This window comes from Salmo trutta, chromosome 10 (genome assembly GCF_901001165.1).
Source record: "Salmo trutta chromosome 10, fSalTru1.1, whole genome shotgun sequence".
Lineage (NCBI taxonomy): Eukaryota > Metazoa > Chordata > Actinopteri > Salmoniformes > Salmonidae > Salmo > Salmo trutta.
In genome coordinates, this window is record NC_042966.1 from 25,956,364 (window position 1) to 25,974,271 (window position 17,908).

The window sequence follows — 17,908 nt, forward strand, 5'->3', positions numbered from 1 at the left end:
TTTTGATTTGTTTAACAATTTTTTGGTTACTACATGATTCCATATGTGTTATTTCCTAGTTTTGATGTCTTCACTATTATTCTACATCTAAAATATATTTTGATTTGTTTAACACTTTATTGGTTACTACATGATTCCATATGTGTTATTTCATAGTTTTGATGTCTTCACTATTATTCTACAATGTAGAAAATATTTAGAATAAAGAAAAACACTTCAATGAGTAAGTGTGTCCAAACTTTTAACTGGTACTGTACACACACACACACACACACACACACACACACACACACACACACACACACACACACACACACACACACACACACCTCATCCTAATATTTCTATATTTCTTAATTCTATTATTTTAGATTTGTGTGTATTGTTAGATATTACTGTACTGTTGGAGCTAGGAACACAAGCATTTACCTACACCAGCAATAACATCTGCTAAATATGTATATGCGACCAATACAATTTGATTTGATTTGCGATATGACATGGGTGCACAAAGTAAACAGAATAGTGAGTCAATTTCCACAACAACTAAGAGCGTTGAAGCGCGAGGCTAAACTTCTCAGCTGTTTTGGTCTCATACCTACCACGCTCTAACAGCATGAAGCGAACCCATGCACATGCGAAGATACTGTGTGTGACTGCGTGAGAGTCTTGCATCTCGCTCATCGCAATATCTGCGGTGCTGCTCGTAGCAACGTCATTTTTCGGAGTCTACAGTACCTTTAATATTAAGTGTTCTGTGTTATGGGCCCTGGTCAAAAGTAAGTGCACTATAAAGGGTAAACTCAGCCTCACCTGCCAGTTTCCCTGTCGGACAGCACTGAACAGGGGCACGATGCCTCGTCTGTTGGGTTGAGCCACCGCTGCTCCCTGCTCCAGCAGTAGTCTGCAGACGTCTAGCTTCCCCCGGCCCGCCGCTGCCGTCAGAGCTTCAGGGAGAGGAGATGGACACACAGGGATCAGTCATGTTATTCAACACAAGTATTTTACATTTTTTACACTTGATCATTCAAAGACTGACAGTTATTGTGTGTGAGTCATGCAGATTGTATAGTAAGTGGATGCTAAATGGATGCTAAATGGAGAGTGGGGACAAACAGGGCAGGGATGAGTAACACACAACACAACATACAGGGAGTTATCTAGGAGTTATATGTGTTATATATACCACAACATACTCCCCCATAAAGGTATGAGACATGTTAGGCATCAAAACAGTGTTTTATAACTCTGACCTCACTACATTTGAACACAAGAGAAGTAGTGAAAGAGGGAGGAGAGAAAGGAGAGAACATGTGTTGTGGGAGTAGACAGTCGTGTGCATTTCTGCATTTAACTGATTGAGTCATACAAGTATTGTTCCCAACAGGACAGAGAGAGTAAAGGGGCACGCAGGGATCAGCCATTTAAAAAAGACTTTATCATTATAAGACTTACAGTCATTATGTGAGTCATTTGTTAGTATGCAGACAGAGTGGAAGATGGGAGTAGACAGACAGACAGTAGACATTGGTAGATAGACAGACTGCAGACAGACAGTAACATTTATGGATTTAACTGACTGAGTCATATTAGTATTGAGAGAGAGAGAGAGAGAGTGTTATTAGTATTGAGAGAGAGGGAAAGAGTCATATTAGTATTGAGAGAGAGAGAGAGTCATATTAGTATTGAGAGAGAGAAAGTCATATTAGTATTGAGAGAGAGAGAGAAAGAGTCATATTAGTATTGAGAGAGAGAGAGTAAGAGTCATATTAGTATTGAGAGAGAGAGTCATATTAGTATTGAGAGAGAGAAAGTCATATTAGTATTGAGAGAGCGAGAGTCATATTAGTATTGAGAGAGAGAGAGTCATATTAGTATTGAGAGAGCGAGAGTCATATTAGTATTGAGAGAGAACGAGAGTCATATTAGTATTGAGAGAGAGAAAGAGTCATATTAGTATTGAGAGAGAGAGCGAGAGTCATATTAGTATTGCGAGAGAGAGCGAGAGTCATATTAGCATTGAGAGAGTCATATTAGTATTGAGAGAGAGAGAGAGAGTCATATTAGTATTGAGAGAGAGAGAGAAAGTCATATTAGTATTGAGAGAGAGAAAGTCATATTAGTATTGAGAGAGAGAGAGAGAGAGAGAGAGAGAGATAGAGAGTCATATTAGTATTGAGAGAGAGAGTTTGAGTCATATTATTATTGAGAGAGAGTCATATTAGTATTGAGAGAGAGAGAGATTGAGAGTCATATTAGTATTGAAAGAGAGAGTGAGAGTCATATTAGTATTGAGAGAGAGAGATTGAGAGTCATATTAGTATTGAGAGAGAGAGTCATATTAGTATTGAGAGAGAGAGAGTCATATTAGTATTGAGAGAAAGTCATATTAGTATTGAGAGAGAGAGTCATATTAGTATTGAGAGAGAGAGATTGAGAGTCATATTAGTATTGAGAGAGAGATTGAGAGTCATTAGTATTGAGAGAGAGATTGAGAGTCATATTAGTATTGAGAGAGAGAGATTGAGAGTCATTAGTATTGAGAGAGAGAGAGAGTCATATTAGTATTGAGAGAGAGAGCGAGAGTCATATTTGTATTGAGAGAGAGTCATTAGTATTGAGAGAGAGAGTCATATTAGTATTGAGAGAGAGTCATATTAGTATTGAGCGAGAACGAGAGTCATATTAGTATTGAGCGAGAACGAGAGTCATTAGTATTGAGTGAGAACGAGAGTCATATTAGTATTGAGAGAGAGAGAGAGTCATATTAGTATTGAGAGAGAGAGAGTCATATTAGTATTGAGAGAGAGAGAGTCATATTAGTATTGAGAGGGAGAGAGAGTCATATTAGTATTGAGAGAGAGAGAGTCATATTAGTATTGAGAGAGAGAGAGAGTCATATTAGTATTGAGAGAGAGAGAGAGTCATTAGTATTGAGAGAGAGAGAGAGTCATATTAATATTGAGAGAGCGAGAGAGAGAGAGAGTCATATTAGTATTGAGAGAGAGAGAGAGTCATATTAGTATTGAGAGAGAGAGTCATATTAGTATTGAGAGAGAGTCATATTATTATTGAGAGAGAGATTGAGAGTCATATTATTATTGAGAGAGAGCGAGAGTCATATTAGTATTGAGAGAGAGCGAGAGTCATATTAGTATTGAGAGAGAGAGTGTAAAATTAGTATTGAGAGAGAGAGAGTCATATTAGTATTGAGAGAGAGAGAGTCATATTAGTATTGAGAGAGAGAGAGTCATATTAGTATTGAGAGAGAGAGAGTCATATTAGTATTGAGAGAGAGAGAGAATCATATTAGTATTGAGAGAGAGAGAGTCATATTAGTATTGAGAGAGAGAGTCATATTAGTATTGAGCGAGAGAGAGTCATATTAGTATTGAGAGAGAGAGAGTCATATTAGTATTGAGCGAGAGAGAGTCATATTAGTATTCAGAGAGAGAGAGTCATATTAGTATTGAGCGAGAGAGAATCATATTAGTATTGAGAGAGAGAGAGAATCATATTAGTATTGAGAGAGAGAGAGTCATATTAGTATTGAGAGAGAGAGAGTCATATTAGTATTGAGAGAGAGAGAGTCATATTAGTATTGAGAGAGAGAGAGAGTCATATTAGTATTGAGAGAGAGAGAGAGAGAGAGTCATATTAGTATTGAGAGAGCGAGAGTCATATTAGTATTGAGAGAGAGAGAGAGAGTCATATTAGTATTGAGAGAGAGTCATATTAGTATTGAGAGAGAGAGTCATATTAGTATTGAGAGAGAGAGAGAGAGTCATATTAGTATTGAGAGAGAGAGAGTCATATTAGTATTGAGAGAGAGAGTCATATTAGTATTGAGAGAGAGAGAGAATCATATTAGTATTGAGAGAGAGAGAGTCATATTAGTATTGAGAGAGAGAGTCATATTAGTATTGAGAGAGAGAGAGTCATATTAGTATTGAGAGAGAGAGAGAATCATATTAGTATTGAGAGAGAGAGAGAATCATATTAGTATTGAGAGAGAGAATCATATTAGTATTGAGAGAGAGAGAGTCATATTAGTATTGAGAGAGAGAGAGTCATATTAGTATTGAGAGAGAGAGAGTCATATTTGTATTGAGAGAGAGAATCATATTAGTATTGAGAGAGAGAGAGTCATATTAGTATTGAGAGAGAGAGAGTCATATTAGTATTGAGAGAGAGAGAGTCATATTAGTATTGAGAGAGAGAGAGTCATATTAGTATTGAGAGAGAGAGAGTCATATTAGTATTGAGAGAGAGAGAGAATCATATTAGTATTGAGAGAGAGAGAGTCATATTAGTATTGAGCGAGAGAAAATCATATTAGTATTGAGAGAGAGAGAGAGTCATATTAGTATTGAGAGAGAGAGTCATATTAGTATTGAGAGAGAGAGAGAGAGAGTCATATTAGTATTGAGAGAGAGAGTCATATTAGTATTGAGAGAGAGAGAGAATCATATTAGTATTGAGAGAGAGAGAGTCATATTAGTATTGAGAGAGAGAGAGTCATTAGTATTGAGAGAGAGAGTCATATTAGTATTGAGAGAGAGAGAGTCATATTAGTATTGAGAGAGAGAGAAAGAGTCATATTAGTATTGAGAGAGAGAGAGTCATATTAGTATTGAGAGAGAGAGAAAGAGTCATATTAGTATTGAGAGAGAGAATCATATTAGTATTGAGAGAGAGAGAGTCATATTAGTATTGAGGGAGAGAGAGAATCATATTAGTATTGAGAGAGTGAGAGTCATATTATTATTGAGAGAGAGAGAGTCATATTAGTATTGAGAGAGAGAGAGAAAGAGTCATATTAGTATTGAGAGAGAGAGAATCATATTAGTATTGAGAGAGAGAGAGTCATATTAGTATTGAGGGAGAGAGAGAATCATATTAGTATTGAGAGAGAGAGAGTCATATTAGTATTGAGAGAGAGAGAGTCATATTAGTATTGAGAGAGTCATATTAGTATTGAGAGAGAGATTGAGAGTCATATTAGTATTGAGAGAGAGAGTCATATTAGTATTGAGAGAGAAAGAGTCATATTAGTATTGAGAGAGTCATATTAGTATTGAGAGAGAAAGAGTCATATTAGTATTGAGAGAGAAAGAGTCATATTAGTATTGAGAGAGAGATTGAGAGTCATATTAGTATTGAGAGAGAGAGTCATATTAGTATTGAGAGAGAAAGAGTCATATTAGTATTGAGAGAGAGAGTCATATTAGTATTGAGAGAGAGAGTCATATTAGTATTGAGAGAGAGATTGAGAGTCATATTAGTATTGAGAGAGAGAGAGAGAGAGTCATATTAGTATTGAGAGATTTCTTTTTTGAACTTATTAAACCCAGAGGAAAAACTAAAAATACTCATGGGCGAAGGAGCAATGGCTCCTCTTGCAGCCAAATATGTATTTGCCTGCCATAGCCTGAGGGACACCGAATAATAACATCTGCATAGTAAGCAGTAACTTACTTATGATTACTATTATTGTTATTACTGTTATTGTTATTTGTATTATTGTTGTTTATCATTCCAAATAGTAGTGGTATGGGTAGTAATGGTAATGATAACAGTTTAGTGATGGTGGTGGTAGTAGTAGTGGTAATGATGATAGTAGTTGTAGTACTGATGTAATGGTGAAGATGACCGTTATTTAGTTATAAGTTAGTTATAGATTCATTTTCCATATTTACATTTTTATATTTATTACATTCTACTATTTTACTATTATTTTATTACTATTTTATTGTTATTATTTTTAATTTTGTATTATTATTTACTGCCATTTTATATTATTATTTGTTATTGTTTATAATTGTATTACAATGTATATTGTATACATTGTTGCTTTGGCAATATTAACACAATGTTTTTCATGCCAATAAAGCAGCTTGAATTTGAAAAACTTGAAATTTGAGAGAGAGTCATATTAGTATTGAGAGAGAGAGTGAGAGTCATATTATTATTGAGAGAGAGAGACAGTCATATTAGTATTGAGAGAGAGATTGAGAGTCATATTAGTATTGAAAGAGAGAGTCATATTAGTATTGAGAGAGAGTGAGAGTCATATTATTATTGAGAGAGAGAGACAGTCATATTAGTATTGAGAGAGAGAGAGAGTCATATTAGTATTGAGAGAGAGAGAGTCATATTAGTATTGAGAGAGAGAGAGTCATATTAGTATTGAGAGAGAGAGAGTCATATTAGTATTGAGAGAGAGAGTCATATTAGTATTGAAAGAGAGAGTCATATTAGTATTGAGAGAGAGAGAGTCATATTAGTATTGAGAGAGAGAGAGAGTCATATTAGTATTGAGAGAGAGAGAGTCATATTAGTATTGAGAGAGCGAGTCATATTAGTATTGAGGGAGAGAGAGAGTCATATTAGTATTGAGAGAGAGAGAGTCATATTAGTATTGAGAGAGAGAGAGTCATATTAGTATTGAGAGAGAGAGTCATATTAGTATTGAGAGAGAGAGAGTCATATTAGTATTGAGAGAGAGAGAGAGTCATATTAGTATTGAGAGAGACCACTGCACCACTGCACCCTACCAGACCACTGCACCACCAAGGAGCCCCAGGCCCCTTCAACGCCACACCAGACCCAGTGCACCCCACAGGCCCCACCCACCCCCAGAGCATCACCACTTCCATCGGCTTAGCCAGACCAGACCGGGCCCAGCCTATTATCCCGCACCAGACCACCACCCCTACCAGACCAGAGAGGAAGTCCCACAGCCCAGACCTGGCCCCCCTCCACCTCACAGGGCCCAACAGCAGGACCAGCGCAGCTACGCGGAGGTCGTCAGAGGACAGGAGAACCCTGTAGGATTAAGTGAGATTAAACAGCTCCTCCAATACATCTGCACTAAACTGCACTAAACACACACGGACGCATACACACACACACCACACACACACACACACACACACACCTATTGTACTAGAATTTACTTGTTCAATGAATAGGAATATTTAACAGAATAACAGAATAAATGTTAGCTGATATCCTGTTTATCTCGCTCTTAACAACTTATTAGTTATTAGTTAATCGTTACTGTATTTCTGACTGCTACTCTTTCTTTTTGCAACATGAAATCACTATCAGTTAGCATGTGGAACATTCAGGGTCTAAACTCATCAACCTTTGGTCTGAAGAGTTTAGCACTGGAGTTCAACAAAAATCTGAAAGATGTTGACGTCATCATTCTGCAGGAGACATGGTGTAAGGCTGACGTTGTCACTCACTGTCCCACAGGCTACAGAGAGGTCATTGTGCCATCACAGAAACACAGCTCTGTCAATAGAGGCAGAGACTCTGGAGGATTGATCATTTGGTACAAATCCGAACTACAAAATCTAATTGATCCCCTCAAAATTGGCAAATACCACATTTGGTTAAAACTAAAAAAAGAACTTGTACTGACAGGAAAAGATGTGTTCCTTTGCGCAATATATATCCCCCCCTCAGAATCCCCATATTACTCAGAGGAGATCTTCCCCACCCTCGAGGAAGAGACGTGCCATTTCCAGGCCCAGGGAAATGTGCTCATCTGTGGGGACACAAATGCGCGCACAGGAACACTACCTGATCTAACGAGCACACGAGGGGACAGCTTTATTACAGGCCATACTGTTTCTAACTATCTTAATCTCCCCCATAGAAACAACAGTGACAGCACCGTCAACAAAAACGGAAGGGATCTTTTGCAGCTCTGTAGAAGCCTGGGTCTGTACTTTGTCAATGGTAGGTTACGGGGGGACTCTTTGGGGAGATTCACCTACTGCTCACCTCTTGGCCACAGTACAGTAGACTATATGATCACAGACATGGACCCTTTCTCTCTCAGCTCATTCACTGTCAAGCCACTAACACCTCTGTCTGATCACAGCCAAATTACGTTGTTCCTCAAAAGAACAGACCTGGAAACAACCACACATTCACAGCCCAGTAAGCTGTACAACATCAGAAATTCATACAGATGGGCCCAAAACAGCACAGAAGAATACCAGAAAGCAACCTGGAACCAAAATATCCAAACACTCTTAGATAACTTTCTGGATACCACATTCACTCACAGTAAAGAAGGCATCAATCTAGCAGTACGAAACATCAACTATATATTCAGGCAAACGGCAAAAGAAGCACAATTGAAATTGATAAAAAACAAAACTAAAAAAATCACAGATGACAACTGGTTTGATGCAGATTGTAAAATTATAAGGAAAAAACTTAGAACACTATCCAACCAAAAGCACAGAGACCCAAATAATGGTGAATTACGCCTTCATTACTGTGAGACTTTAAAACTCTATAAACGTACACTCAGAACCAAAAAAGCACAGTACAACAGCAAGCAGCTGACACTAATTGAGGAGTCCATAAACACAAACAACTTTTGGCAAAATTGGAAAAAACTAAAAAAATCTAAACAAGAGGAATTAGCAATACAAAATGGTGACATATGGACAACCCATTTCAAAACACTCTACAACACCGTTCAAATTGACACAAACGCAGAACAACGCCAAATCCATGAGAAGTTGAATGGATTAGAAAAAGCTATAAAGGACAATCAAAACCCATTGGACTCCCCAATTACTGACCAGGAGCTCTATAAGAAACTTCAGGCTCTCAAATTTAAAAAAGCCTGCGGACCTGATGGCATCCTAAATGAAATGCTCAAACTCACTAGTGCAAAATTTCAATTGGCTATATTAAAATTGTTTAATTTGATCCTGAGTGTAGGTTATTTCCCTGACATCTGGAATCAAGGACTCATAACCCCAATCTTTAAGAATGGAGACAAATTTGACCCTAACAATTACAGAGGCATTTGTGTGAACAGTAACCTGGGGAAGGTTTTCTGTAGTATCATCAATGTAAGAGTTCTAAACTTCCTTAATAAGCACAATGTCTTGAGTAAAAGCCAAATTGGATTTATACCAAAACATCGCACAACTGATCATATTTACACCTTACACACCCTGATAGATAAACATGTCCACCAAAATAATACCAAAATATACACTTGCTTTATCGACTTCCAAAAAGCATTTGATTCTATTTGGCATACAGGACTGTTCTACAAAGTTATTGAAAGTGGTGTAGGGGGTAAAACATATGACATAATTAAATCAATGTATACTGGCAATACGTGCAGCATTAAAATTGGTAAGAAAAGGACAGAATTCTTTAACCAGGGGCGGGGCCTTCGTCAGGGTTGCAATCTGAGCCCTGCACTCTTCAATATTTACATTAACGAATTGGCCACTATTCTAGAAAAATCCTCAGCCCCTGGTGTTAGTCTCCACAATTCAGAAATTAAATGCCTACTCTTCGCAGATGACCTATGCCTGCTGTCACCCACAGCACCTGGCCTACAGCAGAGCCTGGACCTGCTAGAGCAGTACTGCCAGACCTGGGCCCTGGCAGTAAACCCCAAAAAGACTAAAATAATGATTTTCCAGAGAAGATCCAGATCTCAGGGAATTAGACCAAAGTTCTCAATTGGTACAAAATATATAGAGTACTGTACACACTACAATTACTTAGGTTTAAAAATAAGCTCAACTGGACACCTTAATGAGGCAGTGAATGAACTGAGAGAGAAAGCACGCAGGGCATTCTACGCCATTAAAAAGCAAATTCAAATTGAAATACCTATTAAAATTTGGCTAAAACTAATTGAATATGTCATTGAACCAATTGCACTTTATGGCAGCGAGGTGTGGGGTCCACTTGCAAAACAAGATTTCATCAAATGGGACAAACACCCCATTGAAACCCTACATGCAGAGTTCTGTAAGATTCTCCTACGTGTCCAGAGGAAAACTACAAACAATGCATGCAGGGCAGAATTAGGCCAATATCCACTAATAATAAAAACTCAAAAAAGAGCAATTAAGTTTTGGAAACATCTAAAATACAGTGACCCCCTCTCATATCATTACCAAGCCCTGCAATGCCAAGAGCTGAGCAAAGAAAAGAGTCCCCTCATCCAGCTGGTCCTGGGGCTGAGTTCACAAACCTGTTCTACTAACACACTGAAGCCTCAGGACCAGAACATCCAATCAATCAGAATAAACCAAATTACAACACAGTCAAAACAAAACTACATTGCTTATTGGGAAACACAAGCACAAACACAAAGCAAAATGCAGTGCTATCTGGCCCTAAATCGACAGTACACTATGGCTAAATATTTGACCATGGTTACTGATCAAAACCTTAGAAAAACCTTGACAAAGTACAGGCTCAGTGAGCACAGCCTTGCCATTGAGAAGGGTAGACACAGGAAAACCTGGCTCCCTGTAGAGGAAAGGCTGTGCAACCACTGCACAACAGCAGAACCTGAGACGGAGCTGCATTTCCTGACAAAATGTCAAAAATATAAAACAATTAGAGAGTGTCATTTCCCCAAATTTGAAATCCTTATTCAAGGTTTTAAAGACCTCTCTGATGAGGATAGGCTACCCATCCTGTTGGGGGAGGACGCAGAGAGCTGTGGGTTGGCAGCGCACTACATTGCTGCCTGCCATAAGTTGAGGGACAGTGTCTGACAGACCAATAAACCTGCACATGTCCTCAACTGTATGATTATTGTTATTGTTGAATGTATGGTTATATTGACCGTTGGTTATTGTTGTTACTGTTGTCCCGTTGACAATTTTTGATTCTCATTTTTATTTATTTTTTATATTGTAAATATCCAAAGTAAGCTTTGGCAATATGTACATTGTTACGTCATGCCAATAAAGCGAATTGAATTGAATTGAATTGAATTGAGAGAGAGTCATATTAGTATTGAGAGAGAGAGAGTCATATTAGTATTGAGAGAGAGAGAGTCATATTAGTATTGAGAGAGAGAGAGTCATATTAGTATTGAGAGAGAAAGAGTCATATTAGTATTGAGAGAGAGAATCATATTAGTATTGAGAGAGAGATTGAGAGTCATATTAGTATTGAGAGAGAGAGAGTCATATTAGTATTGAGAGAGAGAGAGTCATATTAGTATTGAGAGAGAAAGAGTCATATTAGTATTGAGAGAGAAAGAGTCATATTAGTATTGAGAGAGAAAGAGTCATATTAGTATTGAGAGAGAGATTGAGAGTCATATTAGTATTGAGAGAGAGAGTCATATTAGTATTGAGAGAGAAAGAGTCATATTAGTATTGAGAGAGAAAGAGTCATATTAGTATTGAGAGAGAAAGAGTCATATTAGTATTGAGAGAGAGAGTCATATTAGTATTCAGAGAGAGAGAGTCATATTAGTATTGAGAGAGAAAGAGTCATATTAGTATTGAGAGAGAGAGTCATATTAGTATTGAGAGAGAAAGAGTCATATTAGTATTGAGAGAGAAAGAGTCATATTAGTATTGAGAGAGAGATTGAGAGTCATATTAGTATTGAGAGAGAGAGAGAGAGAGTCATATTAGTATTGAGAGATTTCTTTTTTGAACTTATTAAACCCAGAGGAAAAACTAAAAATACTCATGGGCGAAGGAGCAATGGCTCCTCTTGCAGCCAAATATGTATTTGCCTGCCATAGCCTGAGGGACACCGAATAATAACATCTGCATAGTAAGCAGTAACTTACTTATGATTACTATTATTGTTATTACTGTTATTGTTATTTGTATTATTGTTGTTTATCATTCCAAATAGTAGTGGTATGGGTAGTAATGGTAATGATAACAGTTTAGTGATGGTGGTGGTAGTAGTAGTGGTAATGATGATAGTAGTTGTAGTACTGATGTAATGGTGAAGATGACCGTTATTTAGTTATAAGTTAGTTATAGATTCATTTTCCATATTTACATTTTTATATTTATTACATTCTACTATTTTACTATTATTTTATTACTATTTTATTGTTATTATTTTTAATTTTGTATTATTATTTACTGCCATTTTATATTATTATTTGTTATTGTTTATAATTGTATTACAATGTATATTGTATACATTGTTGCTTTGGCAATATTAACACAATGTTTTTCATGCCAATAAAGCAGCTTGAATTTGAAAAATTTGAAATTTGAGAGAGAGTCATATTAGTATTGAGAGAGAGAGTGAGAGTCATATTATTATTGAGAGAGAGAGACAGTCATATTAGTATTGAGAGAGAGAGATTGAGAGTCATATTAGTATTGAAAGAGAGAGCAAGAGTCATATTAGTATTGAAAGAGAGAGTCATATTAGTATTGAGAGAGAGTGAGAGTCATATTAGTATTGAGAGAGAGTGACAGTCATATTAGTATTGAGAGAGAGAGAGTCATATTAGTATTGAGAGAGAGAGTCATATTAGTATTGAGAGAGAGAGTCATATTAGTATTGAGAGAGAGAGAGTCATATTAGTATTGAGAGAGAGAGAGTCATATTAGTATTGAGAGAGAGAGTCATATTAGTATTGAGCGAGAGAGAGTCATATTAGTATTGAGCGAGAGAGAGTCATATTAGTATTGAGAGAGAGAGAGTCATATTAGTATTGAGAGAGAGAGAGAGAGAGAGAAAATCATATTAGTATTGAGAGAGAGAGAGTCATATTAGTATTGAGAGAGAGAGAGTCATATTAGTATTGAGAGAGAGAGAGTCATATTAGTATTGAGAGAGAGAGAGTCATATTAGTATTGAGAGAGAGAGCGAGAGTCATATTTGTATTGAGAGAGAGAGAGTCATATTAGTATTGAGAGAGAGAGAGTCATATTAGTATTGAGAGAGAGAGACAGTCATATTAGTATTGAGAGAGAGAGTCATATTAGTATTGAGAGAGAGAGAGAGAGAGAAAATCGGCTTGATTTTTCTCAATCTTTCCAATCCTCATGTGGGAACCGCATAGTCATTGTTGAGCACCCCAGAGCAGACCCCCCCCCCTCTCTCTCTTTAAGACTAGCTCTGAGCCCTGCCCTGTCTGTCTGTGCTCCAATGACACCACTGCACTGTCTGTCTGACATCAGCCAGTGTCTGTTTGGCGCAGCAGCAGCAGAAACAGCAGAGCAAATCTCTCTATTTCATATCCGCACTGCAGCCCTCGCTCTATGGGTATGCTCAAAAGCTTCTGTCATGACCTGTCTGATTTAAGACAATTTATTAACATGTTTTATCTAAGTGTAGTGATCTAAAAACCCTGTGATAAACAAGTACAACAAGACAGCAAGCATCACTTCCTATGTCTAAGCAAGCAATCATGACATCCATCCATGTTTTGGTGGCCGCTACAACTCATCTTTAGCCCAGACTAAGCATCGGCTTAGAGTTCAAGTGTCAAACCTAAAGCCACTGACACCTAATGATTCTACCTAAGGAAACAGCACTGTAAAAATGGACAGGGTAAAACAAAATAGTTTCCTGGGTTGAAAACAATCTCCACAAGGCTGCGGACTATATCTGAAGACCTTTTTAAAAAGTATATGACGAGAGGCCTTGGCATACCTGTCTCTCCCCACAAGGTGTCGAAGTTGTTAATCTGAGCACGTTCCACCTCCTCCTCATCCTTCTCTGGCAGGTCCAGCAGGTAGGACACAATCTGGTGGAAATAATGATACACATTACACCTCCAAAAAAAATCACTAGTGTGAGTGGCATGCAATACTAGTAGGACCGCATAGGGATAAACAATGAATTGTTGTCCAGTCCACACACTGCAGGGAAATTACCCAGACTAAAAAATCTAATATATATTCTCAGCTCTACAAAACTGTCAGCTGAGTAAGTGAGGTCCACATATTTCACAAAATATCCCAGGTAAGGAGATTTGCTGGGAGGTCTACCTCTGTGTATCCCATGCTAGCTGCAGCGATGAGGGCTTGCTGGATGGCGTGGCTTTTGCTGAAGGCTCCTTGCTGCTGCTGTTGTGGTTGTCCCATGGCCCAGTCCCACTGGATAAGGAACTTGACCATCTCCATGTGGCCCCTGAGAGCTGCGTGCACCACGGCACACTGACCATTCTTATCCAGGTGGTCCACCTGTTGATGGACACACACACACACACACACAAAGATGTCAATCCCCATTCGTCCATAGAACATATCCATAGATAGAGATGAATCTACAAACACACATTGCGCCCTCTCTCCCCCTCTCACCTTGGCTCTCCTGCGACACAGTGTGTTGACTATAGCCATGTGTCCCCCAGAGGCAGCGTAGCCTAGTGGGGTGAGACCGCTCTCTGAGGGCTGGTCTACAGAGGCTCCGTATTCCAACAGCAGCCCCACCATGTCGATGTAACCCAGGTGGGCATGCACACACAGCACCGGGGCATTGTTCAAAACCTCTGTACGGTAGTTCACGTTGGCACCACCGAGCATCAGCAACCGGCTCACCTGGACACAGACAGATTTCACACAGTGTTAGACACAGAGAAAAACAACTGTAGCAAAAGTTGAGTTTAATTCACGCGAGTTGGTTGGCCCCGTCAGAGGGAGAGCTGAAACCCTGAAGAAGGCAGCATAGCTGTCCAAACGCTGGTATCTACGGAGCCATGAGTGTGAGGCTTTTGTTTTCAAATGGAAAGCAGTACCTTGATGTTAAGAGGGAAAAGCTGCAGTGTTGTAATACTCAAATCCGGTCTGGAGACCTCATATTCAGTGAATTGGTCTTGTCTTGGTGTCGGTTACATTCGGACTCGGTCGTGACTCTGTCTCGGGCAGTGAGGACTCGTAATTTCTTCCCGAGACCAGCAGAGTAAAAAACGTATAATTATCAGCTTCCATTCAGTCACTGCTTCGTCAGGCCAAATATATCCACTCCTTTCTTAAAACATTAATACAGTATCTTAACAGCCTTTATATCTATAGACCTTCAGTGTATGACAGGTTAGTACAGTGGTGAACCTATAGGTCTTCAGTGTGTGACAGGTTAGTACAGTGGTGAACCTATAGACCTTCAGTGTGTGACAGGTTAGTACAGTGGTGAACCTATAGGTCTTCAGTGTGTGACAGGTTAGTACAGTGGTGAACCTATAGGTCTTCAGTGTGTGACAGGTTAGTATAGTGGTGAACCTATAGACCTTCAGTGTGTGACAGGTTAGTACAGTGGTGAACCTATAGACCTTCAGTGTGTGACAGGTTAGTACAGTGGTGAACCTATAGGTCTTCAGTGTGTGACAGGTTAGTACAGTGGTGAACCTATAGGTCTTCAGTGTGTGACAGGTTAGTACAGTGGTGAACCTATAGGCCTTCAGTGTGTGACAGGTTAGTACAGTGGTGAACCTATAGGCCTTCAGTGTGTGACAGGTTAGTATAGTGGTGAACCTATAGACCTTCAGTGTGTGACAGGTTAGTACAGTGGTGAACCTATAGGTCTTCAGTGTGTGACAGGTTAGTACAGTGGTGAACCTATAGGTCTTCAGTGTGTGACAGGTTAGTATAGTGGTGAACCTATAGACCTTCAGTGTGTGACAGGTTAGTACAGTGGTGAACCTATAGGTCTTCAGTGTGTGACAGGTTAGTACAGTGGTGAACCTATAGGCCTTCAGTGTGTGACAGGTTAGTACAGTGGTGAACCTATAGGCCTTCAGTGTGTGACAGGTTAGTACAGCGGTGAACCTATAGGCCTTCAGTGTGTGACAGGTTAGTACAGTGGTGAACCTATAGGTCTTCAGTGTGTGACAGGTTATTACAGTGGTGAACCTATAGGTCTTCAGTGTGTGACAGGTTAGTACAGTGGTGAACCTATAGGTCTTCAGTGTGTGACAGGTTAGTACAGTGGTGAACCTATAGGTCTTCAGTGTGTGACAGGTTAGTATAGTGGTGAATCTATAGGTCTTCAGTGTGTGACAGGTTAGTACAGTGGTGAACCTATAGGTCTTCAGTGTGTGACAGGTTAGTACAGTGGTGAACCTATAGGTCTTCAGTGTGTGACAGGTTAGTACAGTGGTGAACCTATAGGTCTTCAGTGTGTGACAGGTTAGTACAGTGGTGAACCTATAGGTCTTCAGTGTGTGACAGGTTAGTATAGTGGTGAACCTATAGACCTTCAGTGTGTGACAGGTTAGTGGTTAGTGGTGAACCTATAGGTCTTCAGTGTGTGACAGGTTAGTACAGTGGTGAACCTATAGGTCTTCAGTGTGTGACAGGTTAGTACAGTGGTGAACCTATAGGTCTTCAGTGTGTGACAGGTTAGTACAGTGGTGAACCTATAGGTCTTCAGTGTGTGACAGGTTAGTATAGTGGTGAACCTATAGACCTTCAGTGTGTGACAGGTTAGTGGTTAGTGGTGAACCTATAGGTCTTCAGTGTGTGACAGGTTAGTATAGTGGTGAACCTATAGACCTTCAGTGTGTGACAGGTTAGTACAGTGGTGAACCTATAGGTCTTCAGTGTGTGACAGGTTAGTACAGTGGTGAACCTATAGACCTTCAGTGTGTGACAGGTTAGTGGTTAGTGGTGAACCTATAGGTCTTCAGTGTGTGACAGGTTAGTACAGTGGTGAACCTATAGACCTTCAGTGTGTGACAGGTTAGTACAGTGGTGAACCTATAGGTCTTCAGTGTGTGACAGGTTAGTACAGTGGTGAACCTATAGGTCTTCAGTGTGTGACAGGTTAGTATAGTGGTGAACCTATAGGTCTTCAGTGTGTGACAGGTTAGTACAGTGGTGAACCTATAGGTCTTCAGTGTGTGACAGGTTAGTACAGTGGTGAACCTATAGACCTTCAGTGTGTGACAGGTTAGTGGTTAGTGGTGAACCTATAGGTCTTCAGTGTGTGACAGGTTAGTACAGTGGTGAACCTATAGACCTTCAGTGTGTGACAGGTTAGTACAGTGGTGAACCTATAGACCTTCAGTGTGTGACAGGTTAGTACAGTGGTGAACCTATAGGTCTTCAGTGTGTGACAGGTTAGTACAGTGGTGAACCTATAGGTCTTCAGTGTGACAGGTTAGTACAGTGGTGAACCTATAGGTCTTCAGTGTGTGACAGGTTAGTATAGTGGTGAACCTATAGGTCTTCAGTGTGTGACAGGTTAGTACAGTGGTGAACCTATAGGTCTTCAGTGTGTGACAGGTTAGTACAGTGGTGAACCTATAGGTCTTCAGTGTGTGACAGGTTAGTACAGTGGTGAACCTATAGGTCTTCAGTGTGTGACAGGTTAGTATAGTGGTGAACCTATAGACCTTCAGTGTGTGACAGGTTAGTACAGTGGTGAACCTATAGACCTTCAGTGTGTGACAGGTTAGTGGTTAGTGGTGAACCTATAGGTCTTCAGTGTGTGACAGGTTAGTACAGTGGTGAACCTATAGGTCTTCAGTGTGTGACAGGTTAGTACAGTGGTGAACCTATAGGTCTTCAGTGTGTGACAGGTTAGTACAGTGGTGAACCTATAGGTCTTCAGTGTGTGACAGGTTAGTATAGTGGTGAACCTATAGACCTTCAGTGTGTGACAGGTTAGTACAGTGGTGAACCTATAGGTCTTCAGTGTGTGACAGGTTAGTACAGTGGTGAACCTATAGGTCTTCAGTGTGTGACAGGTTAGTACAGTGGTGAACCTATAGGCATTCAGTGTGTGACAGGTTAGTACAGTGGTGAACCTATAGGCCTTCAGTGTGTGACAGGTTAGTACAGTGGTGAACCTATAGGTCTTCATACAGTGGTGAACCTATAGGTCTTCAGTGTGTGACAGGTTAGTACAGTGGTGAACCTATAGACCTTCAGTGTGTGACAGGTTAGTGGTGAACCTATAGGTCTTCATACAGTGGTGAACCTATAGGTCTTCAGTGTGTGACAGGTTAGTATAGTGGTGAACCTATAGGCCTTCAGTGTGTGACAGGTTAGTACAGTGGTGAACCTATAGGTCTTCAGTGTGTGACAGGTTTGTGATTCTGAAAGGACAGCAACCATAATACCAGCGCACTCATGAAGGAGGGCGCACTTCTTGTAAAACACAAAGGGCCAGTAGTGTA

General features: G+C 39.4%; 1 protein-coding gene across 9 annotated transcripts in view; it reads right to left on the reverse strand.

The window, feature by feature from the left end:
• The window catches only part of tanc2b (tetratricopeptide repeat, ankyrin repeat and coiled-coil containing 2b), a 242,648-nt gene that overhangs the window by 14,696 nt on the left and 210,044 nt on the right, over positions 1–17,908 (reverse strand). For all 9 annotated transcript variants that reach the window (XM_029765078.1, XM_029765077.1, XM_029765075.1 and 6 more), the window contains 4 exons: positions 14,094–14,330; positions 13,779–13,973; positions 13,441–13,534; positions 814–947 (listed from right to left, as the gene is read on the reverse strand). In XM_029765078.1, coding sequence (XP_029620938.1) covers positions 814–947; positions 13,441–13,534; positions 13,779–13,973; positions 14,094–14,330 — 660 coding nt within the window. The remainder of the gene's footprint in view (positions 1–813; positions 948–13,440; positions 13,535–13,778; positions 13,974–14,093; positions 14,331–17,908) is intronic.